We start from the raw sequence: 26,737 nt of genomic DNA, 5'->3' as shown, positions 1-26,737 counted from the left end.
GGGCACTATCACCCCTTGCTAGTTCCCAGATCTTAGACTCCGCGGTCAGAGGGGAGAGGGAAAATGCTTTGAGCATCTCTGGGAGGCACTGAAAAATGGCTGTGATGTGAATAAATGAGTTAATGAGTAAGAGTGACTAAGTTTGCGATCCCGGCCCCCACAAGGATTCCTGAGATACCTCCAGTTCCTGACAAAGCCCTCACCACTTCTCACCGTTCCCCACTTATTCCCTTGGATCTCCAGCCTTCATCCACCCCTAACCAAATCCTTGAGCAAGGAGTGTTCCTCCTCAGGGAGCACAGTGCTCGGGCATCCGCTCAGACTGAACTGGGGTCAGCTCCTCTCACAAGAAGAGGAAGTACTCAGAGAAGGACCTCTCATCTTTTCCCCTTTCTCTGAGCCGTGGACTCCCAGGCAAAGGCAGAGGTACAGCCTAGGTGTTGTGTGCTCAGAGTGGGGAGAGGGCCCGAGAGCCTTTCCCCATTCATCGGAACCTGGTGCCTTCCTGGCTGACCAGAGGAGCTCAGCAATAATTCAGGGACTCCAGCTCTTTGGAACCTGTTGCCAGGAAACAGGGAGACGTGCACGTGCATCCCTGGGGAAAGGAATCAGTTTCCAGCCCAGACAAAGCAGTGAAATGTAAGCCCAGGGTGCCAACTGGGGGCCTTGGGAGCTCCTCAATTCAGTCCACAGATGAATGGGGATAGAGGGCAGGCCCTGCTGAGGGCACAACTGGTATGGCTACAGTCACAGGGGCTCCAGTGTGGGTCTTGGGCCCAAGGACTTTATAAACGGACTTCGTGAATGAAAAGAGATTTTTCTGAAGCCATTCCAAGGGATCAAATTCAAGTACCCCTAGGGGCAGGAAGGAGGCCTCCAAGGAGATGTCTTCTTTATTCTTGGCCGATATGGGTCAAGACAAGGGGCTGAGGCCACAGAAGCTAGCTCTGTTCTGTCCCCACCCCAGACTCCTCTGGGTCAGGTTCACCTGCTGGGCACTGTGCCATCTGGGAAGGCTGGTGCATCTTTAATGAAGTCACCTGATCCCTGGGACAGGCTCTCGGCCTCGCCAAGTTCCTGGAGCCAGACCCACTGGGTGCCCACTGACTCACTGCCTTCCTGAGCGTGGATGCCAGGTCTGTCTCCCTGCAGCCATGACCCAGGCCTTCTGGAAAACCTACAAGTCCAAAGTGTTACAGACCCTAAGTGGGGAATCTGAGGAGGACCTGGCAGAGGAGGTGGGTACCATCCACGCTTGCTGGGTGGGTCATGGCAGAGGGGCGGCAGGAGTGAGAGGTACAAGGAAGGGCAAGGGACAGGTTCTGGGGGGAGCGCATATTTGTGTAGAAGCCACTGGCACATTCAGGGGTAACAAATGGGATGGTGCAGAAAGCCAGGGTATTTAAGAAAACTGAGGAAGAAGATTTGGGGGCCACCCGATGAATGGTTGTTGTCTCTGAAGATCTCAAGGGCCACTACATGGAAGAGATCCTTCCAGGACCAGTGGGCTGTAGCCACCCAGGGTACATGGAGCTTGACACACTTTCTAGTGGGCAGGGCTGAGCAGAATCGGGCTGGCTTGCCTTGAGAGGAAGTGAGCCCTGCGGGACTGGAAGTAGGGGAAGTGGGGCTTGACGTAGAGAATCACTGTCGCAACAGCAGGTCAGAGCCAGACTTGCGCCAGGTTTGTCCTGACGTTAAAGATCAAAAAAGCCCTGAAACTGGGAACAGTCTTACATCTAGAGGCTGTGATACGTGGCAGTTGTGCACACAGAAATCGCAGGGGCAGGATATATTTCTGTAGGGTGTGTGTGTATGTGTGTGAGTAAGTATCTGTCTAGACAGTTCGGTGCCCCTGGGTGGGCTTGTGTAGAAGTATCTGTGGGTCAGTATGAAGACTGGCCCCCTGAAGTCGTACGGGGAGGTGTGAACTGGAGATAGGTATTTTCAGGTGTGTATTTGGGGCCTAAGTTTGTTCCTGAGTGCCTCTGTGAAGGCGTTGGCGGGTGTTTTGTTTGTACGGTGTGTGTGTACGTCTCTGCCTTCATGTCTGTGGATGGGCAGAGAGGTGTAGTGTGCTGTAGGCGGGCCTCCGTGCAGCTGTCTGCCTTCGTGTAAGATCGCAGGTGTGAATGGGGTAACTGTACGTGTCCTTGAAGGGGTGCCCCCAGCACGTACACCTATGCACAGGTGAAGAGCTAGAGTGCTGTGGAGGCACGCTCATGCACAGGTGTGTGTCTACACCAGCAGGCATGCCCCTGTCCACGCATTTTTGGGTGCATGTGGCTATGTCTGCGGGTGCGTATAATACAGGTATACCTGTCTGTATTTACGGAGGGCGTGAGGGGACAAGATGGGTGTTTAGGTGTGAGGGTTTGGGGGTGCCAGGGTGTGCATACCAGGCTAGCAGTCGGGGAGGGAGGTCCTATTCCTCTGGGGCCTCTCTCATGCTGGGAGGGGTCTTGTGTCCCAGAGAGGGAACCCAGCATTAGTGGAGCCCGAGCCAGCAGACCCTGCAGAAGAGGCTTTCCACTCCATGTCACAGCTGGCCCGCCGGGTGAGTCCTCCCTTCTTCATCCCAGCATGGGGGAGCCTGGCAGAGGCTGCTGTGACCTCTCCCTGACTCCCAGCGCCTTCCTCCCAGGTTCAGGGGGTCGGGGTGAAAGGTTGGCTGACAATGTCGTCTCTGTTTAACAAAGAAGATGAGGACAAGCTGCTGCCACCGGAGCCCAGTGCTGACCAGTACGTGTGTGTTGGTGGGGGCTGGGATGGGCCTGGGGTCCCCCTTCTCCCATGTCCTTTCCTTCTGGTCTATTTGTCTATCTTTCTGACCAAGGAGGGAGGGGGAGGGCCAGTCCCCGGCTGTTTCCATTTCTCTCATCAGGAAGGAGGCCAAATCAACATATCTGGAGATTAGATCTTAGGAGGACTTGAAGGGCTGTTGGGATTGAGGTGCTAGAAGGTACTTCAGGCTCTGTCTCTCTCCTCCCCATCCGCATGGGAGGGGTCATCTCCCTACAATCAGAGAACAGAAGAGAGAACATTTAGGTGTTCGGAACAGAGGTGGTCCAGGTCAGTGGTTCCCAATGCTGGTATAAACCCTCGTCCTCCTAGAGAGTTGGGCATGTGGGCTGAGGCCTGGGATCTGTATTTGCAGCTTGCTCCTGAGGACCTGAGGCACACTAGCTTAGTTAGGAACCACTGACTTAGAAGGGCTTTGATGCTGGGGGGTGGGGGGTGGGACCCAGGGCAGCTCCTTTCTCCTAGCTCTATCCTAGCACACACTCCCTCTTGTCCTTTCCTCCAGCCTAGTCACACCCCTTTCTTTGACACTCCCCTATTCCTTTCTTCCCTGGGGTCCCCCAACCCACCCATCTCGTCAGCCTCAGGGCTTCCTTTCTCCCTCCTGGCGCTCATCACCTGTCCCTCCCAGAGCTCCAAGGCCGATTCCTCAGATCTGAGGCTCCCACCTCAAGACTCATCACCGCTCCATCACTGCCCTTCCCCCCACACACCCTGCCACCTCCCCAGTCCTCCGCCCCACTAAGCCCTCATCTAGGCCTTTCTCATTTCCTTGGGTCGCTCCACCCGTCCTTCTCTCCAGTGTTCCCTCATTTCCCCAGTCCCCCTTTCCCTCCATCCCAGAACCTCACCCCTCTCCCCGCCCTGCCTCTTGCCCCAGGGCTGCAACCCTGGCTTCCCGGACCCCTGCTCCCAGAGTCTGACTCCGCCCCAAGCCTCGCTGGGCCCCGCCCCTCCGGCCGGGCTCCTCCACAGCTTTCCAGGCTCCGCACCTCAGGCTTTCCTCCTCTGGCCGTACTTCTCTCCTCGAGTGTTTCCTAAACCCCTGGCCCCGACTCTCTACCCAGAAATCCTGGTCTCGGCCCCCTCTTCCCAGACCCCTCACCTAATCCCCTGACCCTGGCCCACCCCAGCCCCCTTTCCCGGTGCCTCTGAGCCCTCCCCTGGTCTCCAGTCTCCCAGTTCTTGCCCCCCTAGTCACCTGACCTCCCTCGGGTCCCTCCTGCCCCACTACTGGCGCCTGCACCCCGTCTCCCCTCTTCGTTGCCTCCTTGGGCCTCTCGGCCAGTGACGCCCGTCCTTCTCCGGCAGCCCGCTGGCTGCGCGGCGCCCCTCGCAGGCGGTGACCGCGACAGAGGCGGAGCCGCGAGGGCCTGGATTCTGGGACGCGTTCGCCAGCAGGTGGCAGCAGCAGCAGCAGACGGCAGCGGCGTCCATACTGCGCGGCGCCGAACCCAACCCGGAGCCAGACCCCGAAGCCGGGGACGAGGCCGCGGAGGAGACTACCGAGCGCCCCGAGCCGGGGGAGGCCGACGCCGTGGCCGGCTTCAAATGGGGATTCCTCACCCACAAACTGGCCGAGATGAGGGTGAAGGCTGCGCCCAAGGGCGACTAGCTGGCAGGCCCAGCCGGGACCCCGCTCCTTCCTTCCCCCACCCCCATAAAACCCCTGACCCGACACCCCGTGTGACTGCGTGCCTTTGTCCGGACAGCGGGGATGACTGCTTTTGGGTGGGCAACCTCAAGGCAGGGTCCAGCTCAAAGCGTCTTCCCTCCCTTCCCCCACAGACGTACAGGGAGAAAATGACCAACCAGCCCTGGTGTCAGGATAGATTGTGTCCAATTTAGGGTACAACTTTTCAGGAAACTGGGGAATCCCAGAGGACAGGCCCCATCGCCCTGTTCAGCCTCTTTTAATTCGAGAAACCTTGCCTGTGGCTCTGCTCTGTGCACCGTCCCTGTACCAAGGGAAGGTCAGAGACGAGGGAGAGAACTCAGACGACCAGCGGGTCCCACAGGAGGTGACAACTTGAGGCACAAAAATAAGGCTGTACTTGGGAGCTCGGAGATGAGGCCGACTGGGAATTCAGGAATTTCTGAGGGAGAACGAATACATGTAATCTTAGAAGGATGAATGGAAAGAAAGGGGAAGGTAGCCCAGGCAAAGGGAGGAGGACAGTAAGCAAGGACTTGGAGGTGTGGACGTGTGAGGCAAACAAGTGACCTTGTGTGTCTTTGAGGGAAAGGAAGACAGTGGCCCGATGTGAAGCTGCGGGTTAGCAAAATCCTGGTTTGAAGGGTCCCTTCCTTTACTGTCCTCAATTCTGGATTCTTCGTATCTCAGCCCATTCACAGCTGGTAACCAAAAGGGGGCAGCAAATCTCCAGGAATGGGGGCCTTTTCGGCGGCGGACCCCAGATTTCTGCAGCCGACCCCTCCCCAGAACTCCCTAAACACGCTATTCCTGGCTCCCAGATCTAGTGTGGACCGACTTCGGGGTCGGTGGAGGAAATAATCATAACAGAGTTCGTACTAATTCCGTGGTGGTCTTAGTGGCTGTCGCTTATTGAACACTTCCTGTATGCCGGGCACTTTGCCATGCGCTTTGTGACCATTTCAAAAATACTTCGATCACCGAGGGGTGCAGCTGTGATTCGGGGAGGTTAAGTGCTTGCCCAGAGTCACACAGTGAGCCTGGAACCCGCACTCCGGAACCCGCACTCCAAAACCAACGCGCATAACCCCGCCAGCCCGCCCCTTCCCCTTCCTCAATATCTGCTCTCTAATCCAACATCACGACCCCTTTAAATAACATTTTGGCTTTATTCTGCAGATTCTCTGATCTCCCACCCCAGGCCTCCACAGGGGCCATGTAGCTGCCCCCTCCCCCTCCGTCGTCGGCTCTGGGAAGGGCCTGCGGAATCATTTTGTCCCATCCTCCCAAGGTTCACAGGGGAAAACCAAGAATGCAGAGCGAGGGCCTCGCCTAAAGGCACCCGGCGCGGCGTCAGAGGCAGGGCATCCCTGCCCGTGCCCGGGTCCAGCCCTGGGCCCACCCCTTCGCCCTCCCCGGACCCCGGACTCCCCCGGAGCCTGCTGCCCAGCGGCCGCAATCACACCTCGGACTCGCGCGGCGGGCCGCGGGCGCGCTGGCAGCCGTACAACCACTGGATGACGCGCGCATTGCGCTCCACCACCGACACCGGGGGGCGCCCGTCCCGCGCCGAGCCCGCCGCCTCTGAGCCGCCGCCGCAGCCGCCGCCGTCGCCGCCAGCACCGTCCGGGCGATCCGCGTCGCCGTCGCTGGACGTCCAGTCGCTGGTGTCCCCAGAGCCCAGCGGCGGCGACGTTCCGGGCTGGGGGCTGGCGTCGGCGCCCCAGCTCTGCGGAGAGAAGCGCTCGGCGCCTAGCACCTCCACCAGCGCGCGCTCCAGACCGCAGTAGTTGAAGAAGCGCTCCTTCTCCGACAGGGGTAGTGAGCAGGTGGGGCACAGCGCCCGCTTTCCTGCCTCTTCCGGGGCATCTTGGGGCGCGGCCCAAACCCCAGGAGCCGCTGGTCGCTCGGGTGGGCCGGGACTGCTCGAGGCGGCGTCTCGGGGGACGCCCAGGAAGAGGCGCCGCACCAGCCCCTGGCCCTTGGCGTTCTCTTTGTTCACCGAAGCCTTGCAGTCCCGCTTCTGGCGGTAGAAGATGAGCGAGTCAGGCCTTGGCAGCCGCCTGCCACTGCTCCGGCGGGCGGGCCTGGGCGTCCTGGGCGATGCAGGGGGTCCCAGCTCGTTGCAGGGGTGCGGGGTGAGTGGTCCGGGACCCCCACGCAGAGCTGGCTCCTGGCGTCGTGCTATCACTTGGTGTGTCTTGACATACTTGGCTTTGTCGGCCTCCAGCCTCTCCACGGCGCTGGGGGTCCGTCCCTTGGACGGGGTGGAGGGAGAAGCCAGGATCATCTCAGCGGGACTGGGCAGGATTGTACCCCATAAGCCACTGGAAGTAAGCAGCCAGTTGAGGAGCTATGAGCAATTGGCCGGGGCTCCCTGGTGCCTAAACGGAAAGAGGAACGATCAGGGAGAGAGTAGATGTCCCTGTACTTCTCCTGCAGGCATTCCTGGGAATAGGACCAGCCAGCCACCTCTCCCCCATCCAAATCAGCTGGTACCATGCCTGAGGGGCAGAGGCTCCGGCTACCGCTTACCCCCTCCCCTATCCCTCAAAGACACTGAGCAGGGGCATCCTGGCCACCCAGAAACATGCCCCTTTGAGGGTGCCCCAGTCTGGCCACAGAGCTAAGCATCAGCAAGTGGGACACTTGGAAAAGGAAATGGGGCTGGTCCCGGCACAGTTCCCGAAAGTGGCCTCAACCGGAAAAAATACCTCTTCCCAACCCAGCAACTTTGAGTCCAAGACAAGAAGGCTCCCCAGCCACAGGCTGGCTCCAGGAGGGCCCACCCTTCCCGCCTCCATGCACCCGAGGTCAGGGATATAACCACAGGGTAGGAGCCTCCAGTAATTGCAGCCAACTACCCTGCCCAGTCCCAGCGGGGCCATGAGGAGAGAGAGAGAGGTGGCCACCAGGTCATGCCAGCCTTCTACCTACCACCTCTGTACCCCTGCCAAGGGAATCCCACAATGCCTGCCTGTAAAATAACCACCTTGCCTACCTCTGCATTTCCATTTACAGAAAAGGAAACTGGTAGAGAGGAAGGGGCTTGCTCAGGTCTTACTGAGAGTTAGGGGCTGGGATTGAAACCCAGGTCTCTAGCCTTGCGGTGCAGAACTAGTTAAGATGGCCTGTCTCATGGCCCATCAGAGCTTCCCTCTTACGTTTTGCTTCTCTTTTCGCTGCCATAATACCAAGCAATTTCCATTAGACATGGGCCCTTTGCCGCACTAAGAAGTTCCTTCCACAAATTCTTCCCAATAAGCAGCACTCCCAGAAACCTGCCCTCAGGGTCCCTGCCCTCTTCTCATCCTGAGACCCTGTGACCCTTGTCTGCCACCTCCCCTCTGCCACTAGGGAGGGGACCAGGAGGGGCTGTAATTAAGAGCTGACAGTGCTGTTGGCAGTAACAGAATGGGCCACCCACACAGCTCAGCACACCCCATACGACCCCTGCTCCCTCCTCCCTGAATCCTCCATTCAACTGAAAGGGACACATAAGTTCTGGGGGCTGAGGGGACCTTCAGTCAGGAGGCAACAAAAGAACAGAACTTGCCAGGAATGGGGGGAGGCCGCCCCAAGAAGCCTTGGAACAGAGACCCTGCCAAACCCCCCACCCCAGCACACACACACACACACACACACACACACACACACACACCCCTATCTAGTGTCAAGTCAGTCCATAGGTAGTTGGTGACTGTGAGCCTGGCTCTCAAGAACTATAACAGGCAATGGGTCGGATTCCAAGGTCCCAGGAGGGCACTGTGCTTGTCTGACCTTATGAGTATCCTCCCATCTCTGTCTCCTCTTCCCAGCCCTGAGCAGCAAGGCTATAAAAAGTCCCTAAACACAGGGACCAAAATACTCTGCCATCCACAGTCTCTCCCCTGCCTCCTGGGTTGGCCCTGATGCTTGACCACAAATGTTCCACCCTAGAAGCCTGGCAGACATCCTTGTGCCCTCCGTCCCTTTGCCCACCTTCTCCCAGTCCTGTGGTTAGTGGTCTGAACTTTGCCCACGGCTTCAGCTCTGGACATGGGCTGGCGAGATGGGGGGACTTGTTCACTGGTTTGGTGCCAGTGTCCCTGCCCTTGGGTCCCTGAGTGCCTTCCCACCCCAGCCCTGGGCTCAGGATGCCCTCACCTCTGTGCACTCACCGAAGCTCGTTGCAGGGGTCCGTTGGCAGGACCAGACAAGGGCAGGAGGGACAGCAAGGACTGGAAGTAACTTTGGTGGCAGCCAAACCTCACTCTCCACAGGAAAAGGAGAGAGAGCCTCCACCCCCCCCCCAGATTAACCCTTGCCTTCCTGACCTGGAGCCTGGTCTCCAGTTAACTCCTTCCTGGTCACAGTCTCAGTACTGGAGAGGACATTTGGACCAGATCCAGACCCTTTATTTTACAGATGGTCACACAGGCCCTGACAGGTTAAGTGATTTGCATGGAGGTACAGTGAGCTTGGGGTACAGCCAGGACCCAAACAAGGTCTCCTGATTCCCTAACTTCCTCCAGAGGCCTGGGGTAGGGATAGGCTATGCATGCGGGTCAGCCCCATCTGCTAGGCCTTGGCAGAGTCTCTCCGTTAGCGGGAGAAGGCAGAGCCGGGTTCTAGCTGACTGTGTTTGTCTCCCTGTAGCAGGTTTAGGCCTGTCCTGGGTGGTGGGGCAGGCCTACTCTCCCTAGGGGTGAGGCCAGGAATCTGCAGCCTAAGGGTGGGGGCCTTGGCGCTGCTGACGTGCAGGGTGAGCCTGTCCTAGCAAGTCTGGGCTTGACAGTCACCTCAGAGCCCACTGGAGGTGACTCTGTCCAAGCTCCTCTGATGGCCAATGGGATTGGCTGGGAAGAGGGTGTTGAAGGGATGATTCCAGGGCCAAGCCGGTGTCTTCGGCCTCCTTTCTGCTTTGCCCCACTGGCGACTTCTCGAGCTGACATCTCATGTCTCAAGGGGGAGCCCTGTCCCCACAGTGCTGGTGCCAGGAGATCTCCCCCCCTCTCCCCAGTAAACTGCAGCACCCAGAGCTCAAAAAACACCTTTGCCAAGGCACCCTGCCCCCCTCCAGCTGGCCCCTTTCCTTGCATTGCAGAACTGTTAATGTGTGCAAAGCACATTCACACCTGTGCTCTCGGATCTCCTTTGGCTCTCCTAAGAACTCTAGAGGGGGCCCAGTAGGGGACCACCCCACTTGATGGATGAGGAAATGGGATCTTGCCGAAACCCAACTCCAAAACCACTCTTTCTGCTGTACCCTCTGCTTTTCAAATAAGGTAACAAGTCTGAAAAACCGGAGGCCCATTGGCCGGTAAGAGATTTTTATCACCTAGTTAAAGGTAGGTTTTTTCGTTTTTGTTTTTATTTTTGTTTTGTTTATTGGTCCATGATAGCTCCATATTGTATTGTTATGTTTCTTTGCAAAATACTTTTATCTACATGATCACAATTCATCCCTAGGACAGTCTTTGGGGAATAGTGTGTTTTACTTCCCCATTTAACAGCTGAGAATACTGAGGCTTAGAAATGTGAAATGATCCATCCAAGCTCACACAATGAGACTGGGAGCTAACTTTTATTGGGGGATTAATATATGCTAGGCAGTGTTCTGTGACTAACACATTTAATCCTCAAAACAACCCAGTGAAAGGGGTACTTTTATTCTCCTAATCTTATAGATGCAGGTTGGGGTTCAGGCCCCTAGCACTGAGATCTGGTCATGAAGGGGTTAAGCGTGGAGGCTGGGCAGGGCCCAGCTGGGATGCTGTCAATGGCAGGAAACCTGGCCTGTGAAGGAGGGGGAGGATGGGGCTGTTGTGTCTGACTTGATACAACCCCCATCCCTTTGGTCTTAAAGGAGTATCCGGGTTGGGTGGAAGGGCAGGCAGAGTAGGGGTGGGAGGTGGGGGGTGGGCTTCTCAGGTCTTTTCTAGAGTCCAAGACAGATGCTGGGCGATGGAAAGAAGGGATTCAGAGTGTAACGCACCTGCAGCAGCCTCTGGTCTGACAAGGGTGACCAGAAATGACCCCGCCTCCTGGCAGGAGCACCCAGTCAATCAGCAGTCAGTCAGTCAGTCAGAGTCAGAGCGGGGAGACAGCTCCAGACCTCAGAGCGCCCAGTCAGAGAGGGGAGACACAGCTCTGCCTTCAGGAGTCCACGGTGGGGGGTGGTCAAGGAGCCTTGCTCTCAGGAGCTCCCAGTACGACGGGTGACAGTCCCCTGTCCCAGGGTGCCAATGGACACAGACCCTCTACCGTGCTAGCAGAGTGCACTCATGGAGGAGAGGTCAAACCGGCTTGGCTTTCTGGGTGAAAGAACCCCCCCCCACCAAGAGTCATCAGGAGGGGGAGATCGTGAGGTGGAACTGCAGCCGCCTGCCCTGCCGCTCTCTTGGTCACACTTGCCATGAACGGATCATCTGTCTTTCTGGTCATGGATCCCTAGGGAGATCCTTAAAGTGGCTCCTTCCGGTCCTGCCAGGACCTTGGGCCAGTGGGAGGCCGAATCTGAGAGCTGTTTCCTTCCTCTTTCCAAGCTCATTCCCGGATCACCTTGATGATGGATTGGAATGGGTCTGAGTCAGAACTGGCTCCTTCCGGAGGAGAGAGTGGGGGAAGGCGGGGGTGGGGGGGTGTTGCTGGGGGAGCTGCTCTGGTCAGTGTCGGGAATAATGAGATGACTCAGGGAGGCCTTCAGATCCAGCCTCAGACCCCAGACCCACGTCGTTTCCTCCCTTAGCAGCCAGCTACAGCCCCCTCACCACAGCCACCCACACCTCAGCCCTGCTCTGAGGCTCACCTTGGTGTAGCCACTGGGGGGCTGTATGGCCTGGAGCATGAGCTTAACCTCTCTGAGTTTCCTTCTGTGTAAAATGGGAATAGTAAGACCCAGCTCTTGAGTGGCATGGAGAAGTAGCGGCTGTGGCAACTGAGAAGCCTCTGGTGCCTTAAGCTGCTCATAAATGTTAGGTGAATCTGCCTTTTAGCTCTCGTCCAGCGCGGACACCTTCCTGACACCTCCGGCCTGAGTCGTTTCTCCAACCCCACAGTCTCAGCTGCTGTCAACAAATCATTCTGGACACTGCTGTGTGCTGTGAGGTCAGCAGATAGGTCAGACATGGTTGCTGCTCTCAGGGAGCTCAGCCTGCTTGGGGGGGGGGTGTGTGGCAGAGGCATGACAGACTGATCACAATGCCAGCCAGGGCAGTGCTTCTGTGACAGAGGCCAACAAAGCAGGGGACAGGGGAGGTCATTTGTTCTGCCAGAGAAGGGGGTGGGGACAGGGAAGGGATTTCTGGCTAGGGTGAGGTGGGAGGTGNCTGGGGTGTGGGGGAGGGGGGAGAGAGTGAAGGAAAGGGAGAGAGAGACAGAGACAGAGGGAGAGAGAAGGAGGAGAGGAAGAGGGAGGGAGGAGAGGTTCAAGGGGGCTGAGAGGGAAGATGGGGTGCAGAGAAGGGAGGAGTTCTGTGAGGAGATGTGTGAAGTGGTGGGGGTCCTGAGAAAAGGCAGCTCAGAGGAGAGATGGGGCTCCCGGTGGGGTCTGGCTCAGGGAGCAGGAGGGGCTCACACTGGCGTCAGTGTGGCCGGGCACCACGGGAGGGGCCCCTCCACTGGCCGTGTGGGCCCCCACAGAGATTAGAGCAGCTATTCTGTAATTCGGGGCCTTCCGTTTAGGAAAGAATCTCAGCCACAACAATAGCCTGGCTCCCGTTCTCCCGGTAAGGGGTGCGGCCTCAGGACAGAGCCGACACCCCGCACCCATGGCGGGAAGGGGGGGACCTTGGGGCGTGGAGAGGAAGGTGTCGTTAAACGTTGTTTGTGGAGCACCTCCGTGATGGCAGCAAATGCGGTGAATAAGAGATCGGATTTCTGCTCTCAAAGCGCCTACAGCCTGGTGTTAGAATGAGGAAGCCAAGTCCACATACAGGGCACCGTATGCCCAGCGCTCTGCTCAGTAGCCACCTGCCTCTCACGCAGCCCCACGTGAGCGGGGTGAGGGAGCGGCCCAGGCAGGAGAATTAATTCAGCTGGGGTCACACAGCTGGCAGCCGGAGAGTGGGGTCTGCAGAGAGAGCTCCCACCCCCCCCACCCCCACAGCAGTACCTGGGTACCTGGGGCTTCTGGTCCTGCGCTCCTCTGCTCCCCCCTACCCGCTGCCCACCAGACTTGAGGTGGAGTCTTCTGCACGCAGAGGCAGAGAACTGGGGAAAGGGGGGGAAGGAGAGCTGCCCCAGGAAAGGGGGGGAAGGAGAGCTGCCCCAGCTGCAGTGCTCACCGCCTCCCTGCCGCATCTTCATCAGCACCTCCATCATCCCCAGCTCCCAATGCTGTCCTCTGCAAGGCGCCTCCACATCCGGTACCAGGAACAAAAACCATCCAATCCCGACCTAGTGCAGTAGGGAACACATGGGCAAGAAACGGGATTCTCATGGAGTGCAGCGGCAAGAAATCTATCTTCCTGCCAATATTGACAACTATACGCTCATAGTGACATGTTGGAAAATATGTTTTGATTTTTTGTTTACACAGAGAAAGTCATAAAACTATCAAACATGACCGAATTTAACTATTATTGAACATATATAGGTATTTTGGACAAGGGCCAGCAATACTGGATGAGTAAGAAAATAAAGATATGCATAATTCACAAATCGTTCCATCTTTAGTCCATAAAATCTATTTGTCTTGCCTTGATTTGAGCAATACTACTAAGTACGCTGCTATAATGAAAAGTTTCAGGGATGCTGGCTGCTCAGTCATTAGAGCACGTGACTCTTGATCTCAGTATTGTGAGCTCAAGCCCCAAATGTAGAGTTTACTTAAAAGGACAAAAAACAAATTAAAGAGTAAAATACATTGTTTAACATTGCAAGATATTCCTCAGCCATCATATGTTACTATTGCAAAAACCATCTACACGTTGGAAAGCTTGAAGTGGAGCAAGAAAATGGATGCTCAGCACTTGGCGGAAATAATACATTCTTGCTGCAGCATTCCTGCTCTCTGAGAGGAAGGATTCGACAAGAGAATTCATTTGTCTCACTTAAGGTCCCTCACCACTCAGTGTTCTCCACACCCCAAACCGTGGCTGTCTGTGATGTCAGCAGCGGAGCAAAGCTTCATGGTGTTTGGATGCAGTGGTCTTTTTTTTTTAAATAATATTTTTTATTATAATATGTTAGTCACCATACAGTATATCCCTAGTTTTTGATGTAAAGTTCCATGATTCATTACTTGCATATAACACCCAGTGCACCATGCAATACATGCCCTCCTTAACATCCATCACCAGCCTATCCCATTCCCCCACCCCTCCCTTCTGAAGCCCTCAGTTTGTTTCCCAGAATCCATAGTCTCTCATGGTTCATTCCCCTCTTCTGTTTACCCCCCTTCTTCTTCCCTTTCTTCTCCTACCAATCTTCCTAGTTCTTATGCTCCATAAATGAGTGAAACCATACGATAATTGTCTTTCTCTGCTTGACTTATTTTGCTTAGCATTATCTCCTCCAGTGCCATCTGTGTTGCAGCAAATGTTGATGGATGCAGTGGTCTTTTGTTTCAAGGACGTAGAGCAAGAGGTGTGGAGGAGCGTTTGTCTCCCCAGGGCTGAGGGGTGTTAGGTACGAGAGCAGACGTTGAGGATTACAGCTTACGCTGTATGGTCCTGAGATGCTTGTATGAGATGCTTGAATAAATGACTTTTGGGGCAATTTTGATACCGGGCCCCTTTGAAGGGCATGGATCCCTCTAGCTAGTTCTACGGGTGGCACTGAACTATGGCCAGGAAGGTGCTGTGTCACATTGAACACACCCGATGGTGGGGACCTACCTTTCTGTATGTGAGGAGGGTAATTCCCAGAGAAGGTGGAGGTTGAGAGCGGGGTAGATACCCACAAAGGTGAGTGTTATGACCATCACCCCTAATATCACCATAGCATTGTAACTAAGGCCTTAGTGTTACCGCTGGATTATAATGGCCCCCTCCTTCACAGTCATTGTTAGCTTCTCCATGGTTCCTAGCACTGTGAACATCTGTGCTTTTTGCCTTTTAGTAATTGTCTTGTCCTACCCTGACCTTGGCCACCTGTGCTCTCACAGTGGCGTAACTGGAGTCGGAGTAGGGTGCTTGACCTAGGTTTGGGTCAAAAAGCCTGTTGGGTTTCTCTGGCCCCACGACTTCATTTAAAGATGGACATGTAACTCAATTACAGCCAAGGGGACTTTTGCTGAGACTGCGGCGATAAATCTCTCTCTTCCCTGCCATGCAAGAACCTGGGCAGAGAGGGCCCAGGGGGTCCAGCCTGCCTGAAGACAGTCAGCGGAGAAGGAGCAGCACTGGGTCAGAGCCAGTGAAAACTGACCCTGAGGAGCTGGGCTTCTGTATGTGGTTGTGTCTGAAACAAACCTGTAGGGATCCCTACAGCTGGGGAAGCCAATACCTTTCCTTTCGGCTTAACCCTGCCGGGTTGGTTTTTCAGTTACTTATGATCAAAATAAACCGGAAGGAAACATCCTTCTCTCCAAAACTAGGGTCACCTGCATCACGGTGCATGTAGCATTGGCCATGAGCAGCCTTCCCTTGCTTTACCATCCCAACCCATCTCCGCACTGATTTCTCAGGAATGCTGAACGAATGCCTCCAGGTTTGTGGGATAGCTGACTTGAAAGAGCAGTCGCAGTTCTCATAAGGAGTCAGGACACCAAATTCTGGTCCTGACTTTGACGCAAACCCAGTCTTGGTCTTCAGCAAGTCGCTCTCTCTCGCACCTCAGGTTCTGATCCTTTAAAAGGAAGAAAGTGGATTTGACCCGTGGTTCCCCAGTGCTATTCCTTCGTAGATTCCAATTGGCTACATAAAATTTACCTGCAGAACTTGCTAACAAGACAGATGCCAGACCTCTGCCCTCAGAGAACCTCATTTAGTAGGTCTGCTGGGGAGTCAAGAAGGAAAGAACATAACAGTGGCTCAGACTGATTTTATTGATATGAATGCCCTTACTAGACATTCTAGATTTAATGTGTTATCTCTTGCAGCTGAAAGTAGCTCTAACATTGCTTGTTTAGTTGACCGAAACTGGTATTCAACATGGCCCGTATTCTCTGAGGTTGAGATGTCAGCATTTCTCTGGTTAACTTGTCTAACGTCTAAGATTAAGATAGGAATGTTGGAGCTTTATCACATGAAATTGCATATATTCCCTAATCCCACCTAGCACGTCCCCCAAGAGGGCTCAGAGGGTAGTTCTTCACCTACGTGTTAAGATAAGTGTTAAGTGAAAACAACACCAGTATCCTTGAAAAATTCTATGGCGGCTGTCCTCCGCAGTTTGGGTATATTGGGAGAGGTACCGCTGGGATGGGCTCCCTGATTTCATTAGGGGTGATGGGGTCCTGAAGGAGTAGAAGCCAGGCTGAACTTGGCTGAACCGCCAGAGTCAAGGTGAGCGCTTTCCCTGCAGGATGAGGTGATCACTGGTATGTTCACACTTGCAGGGAGCTTTGATCAGTGTCCTGGGAATAAAACAGATGAGCCGCTTATTAGATATCCTTGAGTTATGTAACAGAAAAACCTCCATATTTTGTGGCTAGAAGCCTAATGTGAATTGTTGTCACAATGGAACGTCTTGGTCTCGTAGCTATTGTCCACACCCAAGCCAGTTCACAGAGCTGATGTCCCCACTGAATAGGAGGCCAGGTCCCTTAAGGCAGGACCCTGGGGCACTGCCGCAAATAGCTAGTGTAGAGTGTAGTCTTCCTCCAAGGAAGGGGGAGGGGAAAAATCAGACCTGTTAGGCATTACTAGACATTGACTTTGAATTGATGCTGATACCTGCGAAACCACGATTCAACATGTCTGAAACTAAACTACTGATCTATCTCTTATCCCACCAGATCCATCTCAGCATCCTTCCAATTGCTCAGGCCAAGAGCTTGGAGTCATCTTGGACACAAGTCTTTCCTTTATATTCCACATCTAACCCATCAGCCACATCTATTTGCCTCTATCTTCAGAACACACCCTGATTTAGGTCACCTCTGTCCCACCCCACTCCTACCACCTTGGGCCAAATGCCATCCTGTCTTGCCTGGATTGCTGCCATAGCCTCCAGGGCTCCCTCCCAACCTCAGCACCCCCAGCAGCTAGATCAATCTTTCAAGGTGGAAGTTAATCACCTTGTCCCTTTCCACTCAAATTCCTGAAAAAGGCTCCTCCTGTTTTCGCTGGAGCGAGAGCCAAAGCACTCAAAGGCTACCAAGGTTTTCATGACCCGGATCTCACCTCTGGCTATCCTTCCCCTCACCCACCCTGCCCCAGGTACTCTGGCCTCCTGACCTGTTCCTTGAACCCACGGCCATGTCTACCTTAGGGCTTTGACCCTCTGCCTGGAATGCCTTTCCTTCAGCTCTCGGCTTTGCTAACTCCTTCTCCTGCTTTAAGACTTCCTTCAACTCTTGCCCCAATGACATCTCCTGTGAGCACTTCACCTAATAATTCAGCCAGCGTCTTTCTGCAGCATTCCCAACACGTTCTGCCCCGCTCTGCTTTTTCTTTGCATCTTCTTGCTCATTTTAACTTAGCACATTCTATCATACTAAACGACTCTTTATTTTGGCTCATATATGCCTCCCCCACTAGAATGTAAGTTCAGTGAGGGCAGGGGCCTTTGTTTTGTTCACAGATACATAGCGCCTCGCATGGTGCCTGGCGCTTAGTGGGTGCTCAATATACTTGTTTCGTGAATGGATTTTGAAGAAACCATGGAGAGACTGTTGGGGGGAGTGGCTCGAGAGGGGCTCTCGAGGGTCTTGGGACCAGAGTGATGCAAGCTTCAGGCCCCCAAAGGGGGGGGCTTTTCCGGCCAGTGAGACACGAGGGAAAGTGCTGCAGGATCTGAGGGAAGGTTTCCCTGCTCTCAGGGACACACAGGAAGAAATGGGCCCTTTCCTCTGGATGAGTTGCCTGGATGTGATTCTTAGAACGATTCCGGCCATCTGCGGACCACGAAGAAGCAGGGGGAGAAAGCGGGTGTGTGTGTGTGTGTGTGTGTGTGTGTGTGTGTGTGGCTTATCTGGGTCCTCTACTCACAATGCGCGCTCGAGGAATGGCTTGCTGTCCCCATCGGTGGGCAGTGCAGTCAGCCACTGCCTGTGCTTGTCACCTCCTTCAGGGTCTGTCTCAGCTGCTAAGCGCCCCTTTACCCAAGGTCACCCCTTCCCAGGGTGGCCCACATCTGGCGTTTGAGGCAGGTGAGAGTATAAAGGTCTAGCCTTTTTGGCCCAAAGTGGGACACTGATGGGCAATACTTATTCCAAAGCATTTACCTCAGAACGTTATGTGGCACTGTGTCCCCATAGCAAGAACACAGGAGTACAGGAACCAAGGAGTGACCCCACTTACGATTACTAACAACTCTTGGAGACCTTGTTCTTCCCAGCCCTGCCACTCTGAGCTCTGTGGGGTAAGAGGTCCTGGTTCTCAAGAAGGGCACCCTTTTGCCTAAAGGAGTTGCATTGAATTATAAGCTACGTCTGCCTCCTGGGTGTTCTGAGCTCCTTGTATCCAGGGACCAGCGGGCAGAAAAGGGGTCATGGCATTGGGGGGGGGGGTTGACCCTGCTTATAAAGAGGAATAAAGCTGCTGTTACACAATTGGGATAATCAATTCCAGGTGATCTACTTGGATGCTTCTTGGTACTCCCTGGCCCAGTTGTGACTATAAATGGCCAGGTAATGCAATCCTGGCCTGAGAAGGCCCTGGTGACCAGGGGCTCAGGCTCCTTGAGGAGGTGGGGCTGGCTCATGCCACCAGGTGCGCCGAGGCCAACAGAAGTGGCAGCTGACAGTAGGGGGAAGTCTAGAATGGATAGAGAAGGGACATGATGAGTATCAGTTGTGGCCCCGGGACCATATGCCGTGGTGGGAGATCTGGTTTGTCCCAATAACATTCCTCTTCCAAGTTTCTCCTCCTTGGACTCCTTGGCCCATGGACTCCTGAAGGAGCTGCTCTTTGAATGTTGGTGGGGAAGTGGATTCAAGCAGTACGGGTGGTCTGTGGGAGACACTGACTTTCAGGAAAGGGCTTGCTGCCGGTGTGTGGCAAGGGCAGTCTGCCTAAGCTGTCACCTCCTTGAGGGTGGGCCTCGCCTGCTGAGCGCCCCCTCATACAGGGTCATGCCCTTCCCAGGGCAGCCTGGATCTGCTGACGGGAGGAAGTGGGGTGGAAAGATCTGGCCTTTCCAGCCCGATGCAGGATCCCAGCCGACTGACTGTGCTCGTGACAGAGCTGTGGGCCAGGTCCTCTGAGTCATAGTTCAACTTCTTCCCCTGCCTCAGCCTGGGTCCTGCCCCTTCTCTCATAGGGGTTGTTGCCCTAATAAACGTCTTTTGCCCAAACTCTGTCTTGGGGTCTGCTTTCAGAGAACTCAGCTGTGGCACCAGCGACGTATTACGCTTGGAACAGAACCAGCCCCCAGGAACAGTTTGCCTCTCTTTCCAGCTTCCTTCCAGAGACCCCAAGGCCATCTGAAGGGGGCTTCTGAGCAGCTCTTCCAACACAGATTTCTACTCTATTTGAGATTTAGACACACTTTCCCACCTGCTCCCTTCGCCATTTGCTCTGCAAACAAATATTAAGCACCGACCAGTTCCAAAGCCTTGATAATTTTTTTAAAGATTTATTTATTTGACAGAGATAGAGACAGCCAGCGAGAGAGGGAACACAAGCAGGGGGAGTAGGAGAGGAAGAAGCAGGCTCATAGCGGAGGAGCCTGATGCAGGGCTCGATCCCATGACGCCGGAAGCATGCCCTGAGCGGAAGGCAGACGGTTAACCGCTGTGCCACCCAGGCGCCCCAGAGCCCTGATAATTTTTAAATGCCTTCCAGAGAGAGTGGGAGTAAATCTTTTCTCCATAAAGGCCCTAGACCCTGAGTGGTCTGCTCCCCTCGGCCTCCTGAGGTCCAGTCACGGGTGGAGAGGCCGTTCCTGCGGCCCTAGTGATCTGAAAGCGATTGGTGGTCAGGAGCCTAGGCCAAGCCCCCTCCGTGGGAACTGTGGTTAGTGGCTTACTTCTTAGAGACGGACCCAAAAAGCCTCTGAGATAGGCGAGCTCGGCACTGTGAGACACAGGCCACAGTGAGAGTTTTGTTTCCAAATTGTCCCACTCTACCCTCCAATGTCTACAGGAAGCCCGTCGGTTGGGTCGACGGCATGTAAAGGCTCAGACTGGGGAGAGGTTTCCCAGCGACCCGCACAGGGCACCTGGCGTTTGAGCCGAGTATCCCAGGCGTTTCCACTAGAGGGCAGGCCTCACCCCTCAAGAAGCCTTCCTGATTCGCCTTCACCTCGGGACTCTCTTTTCCAAGCTCCAATAGCCCCAGGGTCGACGCGGCTGCCTGGCATTACTCTGCACTCCCTGGACACCCGTAGCGCCGCTCTTCTCGCTGCTGCCCACTCCGATAGTTATTACCTTAATGCTTGGTGCTTTGTAATTCCAGTTAACCGGTAAGAGCAGTAATTCCTACATTTATATTTGTTCCTGCTGTTTATGAAATATCGCATACGTTATTCTCATTTTGTTTATAAAGCAACTTGGAAAAATAATGTATTCTATAACCACTTTTTAGACGAGGTAACTGAAGCTGCCAGAGGGAAAGGGGCTACACTTGTTAAAGTCCTATAGCGAGTTTCTGGTGCGGCTATCACTGACGTCTATTAGGTACTTGCTGTATGCCATGGCTGACGTACAAGCTGGCTTGTAATTTGTTTAATTCTGCAGTAATTACGACCATGAGGTATGGAGGAGGGATAGACAAGCAGATGACTGGAACATATAGAGCTTATTAATTATACGGTTCAAATCTCCCATGTTCTTACTGAATTTTTGTTTGTTTACTTATCCATCAATTACTGAGATTGGTGTGTGAATATAGCCCATGACGGGATGGTGGCTTTGTCCAGTTCTCTCTGTAGTGTTTTGAGGCTATGTTATTAGGTGCGTACCAATTTAGAAATGTTCTCTGCCTCCCCCTCTGGTGAACTGAACTTTATCATTATGTATTGCCCCTCCTTAACTCTAGTGATGCTTTTTGCCTTAATATCTCTTGCATTTATTTATTTAGCCTAGTATTTCTTTTCTCCGACTTTGTCAATCTGTGTTCTGATGTTTAGATCTGCCTTTTGTAAACAGAACATCATTGGATGTTGTTCCTTTGTCTGACATCCTTTATCTCTGAACTCATTCATTGAGATTTATTTTTATTTACTTTCCTCATCTTGTAATGTACATTGTAGTTTTGTACTTTTTCCCTCTCTTTTTTTTTCTAAAAATTTTTAAAAGATTTGTTTATTTATTTGATAGAGTGTGTGTGAGCAGGGGGAGGGGCAGAGGGAGAGAACCTCAAGCAGATTCCCTGCTGAGCCTGAGCCTGACAGAGCTTGATCCCAGGACCCCTCAGGACTGCTGAAACCAAGAGTTGGGTGCTCAACCGACTAAGCCACCCAGCACTACCCCCTCTCTATTTTTTTAAAGCCATTTTTGGGATCGATCCCAACCCTTGCCTCTGTTCATTTAGATAGTTGTAGGCTGTGTGTCTTTCAACTGCTCTATTGGCCACTCTAACCGAATGATTAGTCTGCTGAGTTTTCAGTTTCAATTAACATGTTTTTTCATTTTCTGAAATTGTATTTTTTTTCAAGTTTACTAGTTCCCACATACTATCAAGCTTCTCTTTTATTTTTTGAACACATTAAGGTTATTTTATATTGTGTGTCTGGCGATTCCAATATCTCTGAAGGTCTGTTTCCACCATCTCTCAATTCTATCTGTTCTCCCTCATGGTGCCTTGTTACCTTGTGTGTTCTTTTCTACCGTGAGCTGCTCACATTGCCTAGAAATTTATAGGAATTATTTGAGGCCTGTGTTGGCATCAAGTTCCTCCAAAGACAATTTGCATTTCTTTCGGTCAGTAATGTGCTGGTACTACCAACCCCCACCACTTTAAATTAAATTCTTTGCTTAAGGATTTTAGGATCACATAAATACTGTGATTTGACTTCAGATTTCATGAGGGAGCTGGCTTACAAATTATGAATTCTTTTTTTAAAAGATTTTATTCATTTATTTGACAGAGAGAGGGGGCACAAGCAGGGGGAGCAGCAGAGGGAGCCTGATGCAAGCGGGGCTCTACCCATCCCAAGACCCTGGGATCATGACCTGACCTGAAGGCAGACGCTTAACTGACTGAGCCACCCAGGCGCCCTGCAAATTATGAATTCTTAAAGGAAATTTTATTTACCCCTTTCCCCAGGGCCAAAGGTGATATAAGGAAGTTTTAACTGTCTTTCCTTCTGGGTGCCAGTGTTTGCTTCATATCGGCCCTTGTGCTGTGGTTTAAACCCTCTGGGGTCTCCTATTAGCGTGCCCATCTTGGAGAGGCCCTGGGATTTCTGTCTGCTATGTCCTACAGACGGGACAGGATGGAGGATGTTATGGTGTCCAGGAGTGGGCAGGCACCCTGAGGGTTAAAAACAATTTGGGTTTTACTTTCTTCATCTCATTTTGGGGCTGGGCGTGCTCCTAACTTTCATGGCAGCTCAGCGGCATAGTAAAAAAGAATTAAAAAAAAACCCCAAACCTCCTTTATACAACATTTTAATTTTTTTCATCAGGAGGGTCACTTAGGTCTCTAATTCACCATATTGTTGGAAAAAAGTTTAAAACATGGATTTCATGATCACAACTCCTATTTATTTAATGACATTTTTATAGTCTTTTTATACATTTTAATGTTATGAGTTTTATATGGTATGACTGTGTATATTATTATATATAATGATTTCATTTAACTCACATTTAACTCACCCAGGGAGGTAGATATTATTTCATCTTATTTTATTTTAATTCCGGTATGGTTAACATGCAGTGCTATATTAGTTTCAGCTGTACAATATAGTGACCCAACACTCCCATATTTACTACGGAGAGGTAGACATTATTATCTCTATTTTACAGATGAGGAAATATAGGCTCTGAGCTTTGCCCAAGGTTACACCAATTCTACGGCTGAACAGGGACTTAGCCATTGGTATTCACCCTCCAAGGGGTCCTTAACCTTTGGAAGACATGGACCCCCCTTAAGAATCCAATGAAATCTCTAGATCCTCTTCCCAAAAACATGTACATTGATACAAATACACTAAAATTACAGGGGGGTTGAGATCCTGTGAAATCCATGCATGGATCCTACTATAAAGAAGCTGTGCGTGTTATAATGTTGACAGCAGATGCTGGAGCAAAAAGACACATCCGTTTTTTAGCTTTGATCACCAGTTCATATTCTCCTGCCTGTCTTCGAAGACCCTTCATATTCTGATCCCACTGTCTTCATCCACTCTCGTTTTCCTGACATGCATTCCCTGGAATAGTCCTTCTGGGCATCTGCATGGTCTCTCTTCAGTTCGTGGCTGGGCTCTGTGCAGTGAGCAGTGACGAAGATCATGGGCTCTCCAGCCTGGGTTCAGATCCTGAGCAAACTGTAGACAAGGGTGGGTTATCTACCCTCCCTGTGCCTCTGTTTCTCTACGTGTAAAATGGTGAACAACGGTAGGTGCTTTGCAGGGCTGTGGGGATTCAACGAGTCAATCCACGTCAAGCACTTAAAGAAGTGCGTGGCTCACAGTAACTGCGGATGCATTTGAGGTGGGACTCCTGTTCCCCCTACAGAGTGGCTCATTATTAACTTCCTACAGCTCACCGGCAAACCAGGAGAGGATTCTTGTAAATAAAATAGTTTTGTTATTATTTTTTTGAAACCAAACATTGTCCCTTTTTTTTTGTAGTTTCAAGTTTTTATTTAAACTCCAGTTAGTTAACATACATAAATTCAATAGTTTTGAAAAGTGTCTGAAAATTAGCACCACACAGTGGTGCTAATGTCTTGAAAGGCAATTTACCTTTTGCCATTTTAGGAGGGCAATAGCGCTTTCTGTCCTCGAGGCCTAGGGCTTCGCTTGTCCCAGTGGAGAGGCAAGAGCTTTGCTTTTCAAATCTCAAGGGCAATGAAATGGCTCAAAGTGTTGAATGAAAGACAGGGGAACAAGCAACCCTACCCACCTCGGCAAAGGTGGGATCTCCTGAGACTGAAGAGATGGACGTATGGCTGATTTCTGTGAGAACTGAGCTCCAGTAGTGCCCATGGCAGCGAGATTTCTGACGGGATGGAACGGGCCTATGGCGCCAGTGTCTGAGTAGGGCTGGCCTAGGGATTTGGTTAGAAAGCATCTCAGTGGACAGAGTGCGGACCAGAGGACTTTCTGCAAGGCTGGTAGATGATTCAGGAGAAGTTCCTTCTAATCTTGGCTGTTCTAGAAAGATGGAAGAATGTGATGCTTCTTATCTCTTGGTGTCTTTGAGGAAATTTATAGTGATACATTGTGTGTTTTGTTTTCTGAACTGAGGGCAGGGATGTGTGACCTACCTTTGTAAATCTCATAATCCTTTCATTAGTAAGTTTCCATGTTGAATAGACTCATTGAATCTTAGAACTGGAAGGGCTCTTAGAAATTATTCCTAGATAGTGTGGACAGTAATTAATATTATGAAGGTGGGAGACACCACTCTATTGGATCCTTTTGGTCCCATGTCCCTAAAAGAAATCCTAAAATCAGGAAGTTTCTTCTCTAAGGACAGGGCCTAGGCCGAAAGTGAGCCCAGATAAACATGTAATTTATCCTCAAAGAACATTTTCTTCTCCATAGCCCATTGTAGCCCACAGGCACTGACTCTCCTCTGGGAAAGACTAGAAGAACCACTGGTATTGATATGATTCGAGCAGAGGGGTTGAGGGCCCACCAGATCTCTTCAGCCTCAGGAAGTCCTGCCTGCTAAACTGAACAAGGCGGGACCCAAGACAAGCCTCTGGGGCAGGCCGATTAGTTTGTGAGCCAGCTGGAGCAGGCCCAGAGCCCCTGCAGAGCAGTGTTCTGACAAGTAGACCTAGACAAGAGTGGTTGCCGTTGTCAGTCAGTCAACGCCAGCCTGCAGTAGGCCGATCTGTGACTTAGCTTTCCAATCTCCTTGGTGTCCATTATTTTCTTTTCAATGTCCATCCACTCCATGTCCCCTGCACCCAGAGTTCTCATGCAATGGTTCCTCATGTGACTAGCATAGTGGTTCTTAGTCTTTTGGACTTAAGAACTTGCTAGAAATTATGAACTGTCCCCAAGGAAAAATGCATATTCACATAAAATTTTGCTTATAATTCTAGTGGGTCCACTGACAAGGCTGGATTCCCTTGTTGGATTCCTGCTTAAGAAGTCCTGTCCTAGAATAATGTACCTGATAGTGATTTAATACATTACGTCTTCTGTTTCTCAGAAACACAGCTGTATTCTGCTATGAGGCAGACAGAGTCTGAAAGTGAAGATAGGGACTTGAGTTTGGGGTGGGGTGCTGAAACGGGTCAATGCTGTTGATTGCTAGGAGGTAAGCAAATTTAAAAAAACTACTACATTCTGACTTTTTCTGCCTATCCCACAGTCTGACCAATACTGTTTCAACTGTAATATTTTACCGTTTTCACATTAGAATCACTAATACTTAAAAAATATTAATGTGAGTGCATTACCTACTGAAATTCTCACTTTATTAATATGAGATGGATCCTAGGGATCAGTTTTTTAAAAATTTAAATGTATTGAAGTATAACTGATGTAAAATAAAGTGCATAAATTTAAGTACAGTTTGGTGAATTCTGGTATACGTATGAAACCTATGAACATACCCATCATCCCCAAAGTTTCCCCTGAAATCACAGGCAAACATTTTCCTGAGGAGAGGATGTAATGCCTTCACCAGATTTTCCCAAAAGGGAGAAGAATGAAAGCTACAGCTGAAGCCTGGCTCACTGAGAATCCACTCATTCATTCAACATATTGTCAAAATCAGAACACAATTAACAAAAATGGCTACCATTTGAGAACTTAATGTGCCAGGTATTACGACAGGCACTTTACATGTATTATCTCTGACCCTTACAAAAATTCTGAAATGTACGTATCATCATCCAATGTACCATCTCCATTTTGCAGATAAGGAAACTAAGGCTCAGAATGAAGTGACTTGCTCAATGCCTCTTAATTATGTAGGTATTTGCAAAAGCTAGCGTTTAATAGGAGATCTACTACAGCAAACCTATCCTTTAGCCGCTACGCCATGATGCCTTCCATAATACCAAGTTGCCTAACTTCTCAGAACAAGCTAAGCTTGAAATATCAGGACTGAGCAGGAAGTGAAAGAGCGAAGTCAAAGACACCTTTTTTTTTTTTTTAAACAATTCTCTCTAACCAATGAGAAATCATTGCAAAAGAGAAACTACTGCCTTTAAAAGACGCAAGACAGCACTGTGCGCTCAAGAGGTGTGCTGGGGAGGTTTTCTCAAGTAGGAGTTATTATCTAACCACAAACCAACTGTCTATCATTACACTGCATTTTAGAGGACATCTATGATTGGTTGACTAAGAGAGCAACATTTGAATTTAAAGACAAGACCAAAACAACCAGGGGTCATTCCTTCAGTGAGAAAGATAAAGCTTTATTGTCATAGAGAAAACTCCAACTGGCTTCTGAGATTAGGTACTAAAACCCTTACACCATTACCTCACTAACTGGTGTATTACTATTCATTTCCTTGTCAAGAAACCAGTCCCTATTTTAAGGAAAACCCACTGAAAAGATACATAAAAACCATGTGAAGGCTCTTTGTAAACTGCAATGGATTAAAAAAAGCTAGTAAATGCAAATATTTATAGTTTAAGATGCAATTAAAATTAATCTCTAAATAGAAAGCAAAATCTGCCTGTCTACAAAGGCTATGCCAGGATGACGTGGCAGTCAGAAGCAGCCACAATTCCTTGTGCCTGTTTTCCTATTTGTCACTAGATTACACGTAGCATTAATGTTTTCTGTCTCCCATTTTTCCCTCTGCTGGTCCTTTGGACCATTAACTGTACTGTATCTTCAGTACGTTGTTTATTCTGGAGCAGGAATCCATAATAAAACCTATAAAAGAAAAAAAGTGGGCCAGATGACTTTATAGAAAGGAAACCATGCTTTCAAGTTATAGGCTGAAAAATTACTTCCTCCTGGTACGTTTACTATACTTCATTCTGAGTCTGGGTTGCATCCTCATCTTAATGAGATAGAAGGATTAATGAAAAAAAATCATTTATTTCAGGCAATACAAGTTCTTTTGACAAATACAGCAAGATAGTACATTAAAATTTGAGAAC

The 26,737-nt window shown here is 51.3% G+C and overlaps 2 protein-coding genes across 3 annotated transcripts; one reads left to right on the top strand and one right to left on the bottom strand.

Annotated features, from left to right (window-relative positions):
- The first annotated feature begins 1,154 nt into the window (after positions 1 to 1,154).
- C2H1orf232 (chromosome 2 C1orf232 homolog) lies at positions 1,155 to 4,473 on the top strand. Its single transcript, XM_034647104.1, has 4 exons — positions 1,155 to 1,238; positions 2,474 to 2,557; positions 2,645 to 2,742; positions 4,114 to 4,473. Exons 1-4 carry the CDS (start codon positions 1,155 to 1,157, stop codon positions 4,415 to 4,417), a joined length of 570 nt encoding a protein of 189 aa, XP_034502995.1. The 3' UTR covers positions 4,418 to 4,473.
- A 1,118-nt stretch (positions 4,474 to 5,591) lies between these two features.
- FAM110D (family with sequence similarity 110 member D) lies at positions 5,592 to 8,729 on the bottom strand. Of its 2 annotated transcripts, none has more exons than XM_019803341.2 (2): positions 8,603 to 8,709; positions 5,592 to 6,840 (listed from the first exon to the last, which is right to left on the bottom strand). In XM_019803341.2, exon 2 carries the CDS (start codon positions 6,744 to 6,746, stop codon positions 5,916 to 5,918), a length of 831 nt encoding a protein of 276 aa, XP_019658900.2. In that variant the 5' UTR covers positions 6,747 to 6,840; positions 8,603 to 8,709; the 3' UTR covers positions 5,592 to 5,915. The 2 variants fall into 2 exon arrangements, with proteins under 2 accessions (XP_019658900.2, XP_034502980.1); XM_034647089.1 differs by having other exon boundaries at positions 5,593 to 6,840; positions 8,617 to 8,729.
- Between the last annotated feature and the right edge of the window lie 18,008 nt (positions 8,730 to 26,737).

Source organism: Ailuropoda melanoleuca, chromosome 2, assembly GCF_002007445.2.
Source record: "Ailuropoda melanoleuca isolate Jingjing chromosome 2, ASM200744v2, whole genome shotgun sequence".
Taxonomy (NCBI): Eukaryota; Metazoa; Chordata; class Mammalia; order Carnivora; family Ursidae; genus Ailuropoda; species Ailuropoda melanoleuca.
The sequence above is the reverse complement of the archived record's forward strand: the minus strand, read 5'-3'. Positions and strand labels throughout refer to the sequence as shown.

Excerpts from the sequence above, each read along its gene's own strand:
- C2H1orf232 (XM_034647104.1), top strand. The coding sequence starts at position 1,155 with ATGACCCAGGCCTTCTGGAAAACCTACAAGTCCAAAGTGTTACAGACC. Across the intron at positions 1,239-2,473 it reads AGGAGGACCTGGCAGAGGAG|AGAGGGAACCCAGCATTAGT; the intron begins GTGGGTACCATC and ends CTTGTGTCCCAG. Across the intron at positions 2,743-4,113 it reads CCGGAGCCCAGTGCTGACCA|CCCGCTGGCTGCGCGGCGCC; the intron begins GTACGTGTGTGT and ends CTTCTCCGGCAG.
- FAM110D (XM_034647089.1), bottom strand. The coding sequence starts at position 6,746 with ATGATCCTGGCTTCTCCCTCCACCCCGTCCAAGGGACGGACCCCCAGC.